At 58.7% G+C, this 634-nt stretch overlaps 1 protein-coding gene across 1 annotated transcript in view; it reads left to right on the top strand.

Annotated features, from left to right (window-relative positions):
* The window catches only part of LOC107113404 (plexin-B1-like), a 122,855-nt gene that overhangs the window by 90,022 nt on the left and 32,199 nt on the right, over positions 1-634 (top strand). The window contains 1 exon segment of the mRNA XM_015414766.1: positions 251-356. Coding sequence (XP_015270252.1) covers positions 251-356 — 106 coding nt within the window.

Here is a 634-nt window from a genome sequence, read left to right as displayed (position 1 = left end):
TGTGTTACGTCCCTGGAGAAAGGTGCTTTTACAGAGCTGACTGTCCCAAGTGTGAACAAGCCAAACTGCACCTGGGGGAGGGAGGCAGAGTTGCTCACCAGGATGGGTGTTGGAGCGAGCAAAGTCTGATACGCAACCAGGCCAAGAGCTAAAAGTGCCCCCCTCTCATTAACTCAGGTTTAGAGCAGCCCATGTGGTGCACCTTGGTGGGGGATTCTTCTCCATCCTCTCTTCTGCCCTTATCCTGCAGTATCGTGTGCACCACCGGCGAAAGCGGGACGGAGAGGTCTGGGCACGTGGTCGTGGAGGTTCCTGGAGGAGGACAGGGGATCTCTGCTCACGTTTTCACTTACCAGGTAATGCAGACATCTGTTTTGCCGAGCTCTGGGGGGGGGGACCTTGCACACAGGTGGTTTACCCCAGATTGGATGGAGAGGAATAGAAGTCTGCAGGATCCAGCTGCCACTTGAGACCACCCCCTCCACCTCTCGGGTAGCCAGCGTGGCTGTGGCTGTACATGCTCGCACAGGCAGCGGCCGACTTGGTAGTCGCTGGGCATGCTCACCCAACTTGCACGGCCACCCCTTGTTTGAGCCTGGCATGGAGTGGGCCCCTGTAGAGGGGGGGGGGGGGG

Source organism: Gekko japonicus, unplaced genomic scaffold (assembly GCF_001447785.1).
Source record: "Gekko japonicus isolate JY-2015 unplaced genomic scaffold, Gekko_japonicus_V1.1 scaffold204, whole genome shotgun sequence".
Classification (NCBI taxonomy): domain Eukaryota; kingdom Metazoa; phylum Chordata; class Lepidosauria; order Squamata; family Gekkonidae; genus Gekko; species Gekko japonicus.
This window is presented reverse-complemented; position numbering and strand designations above follow the sequence as displayed.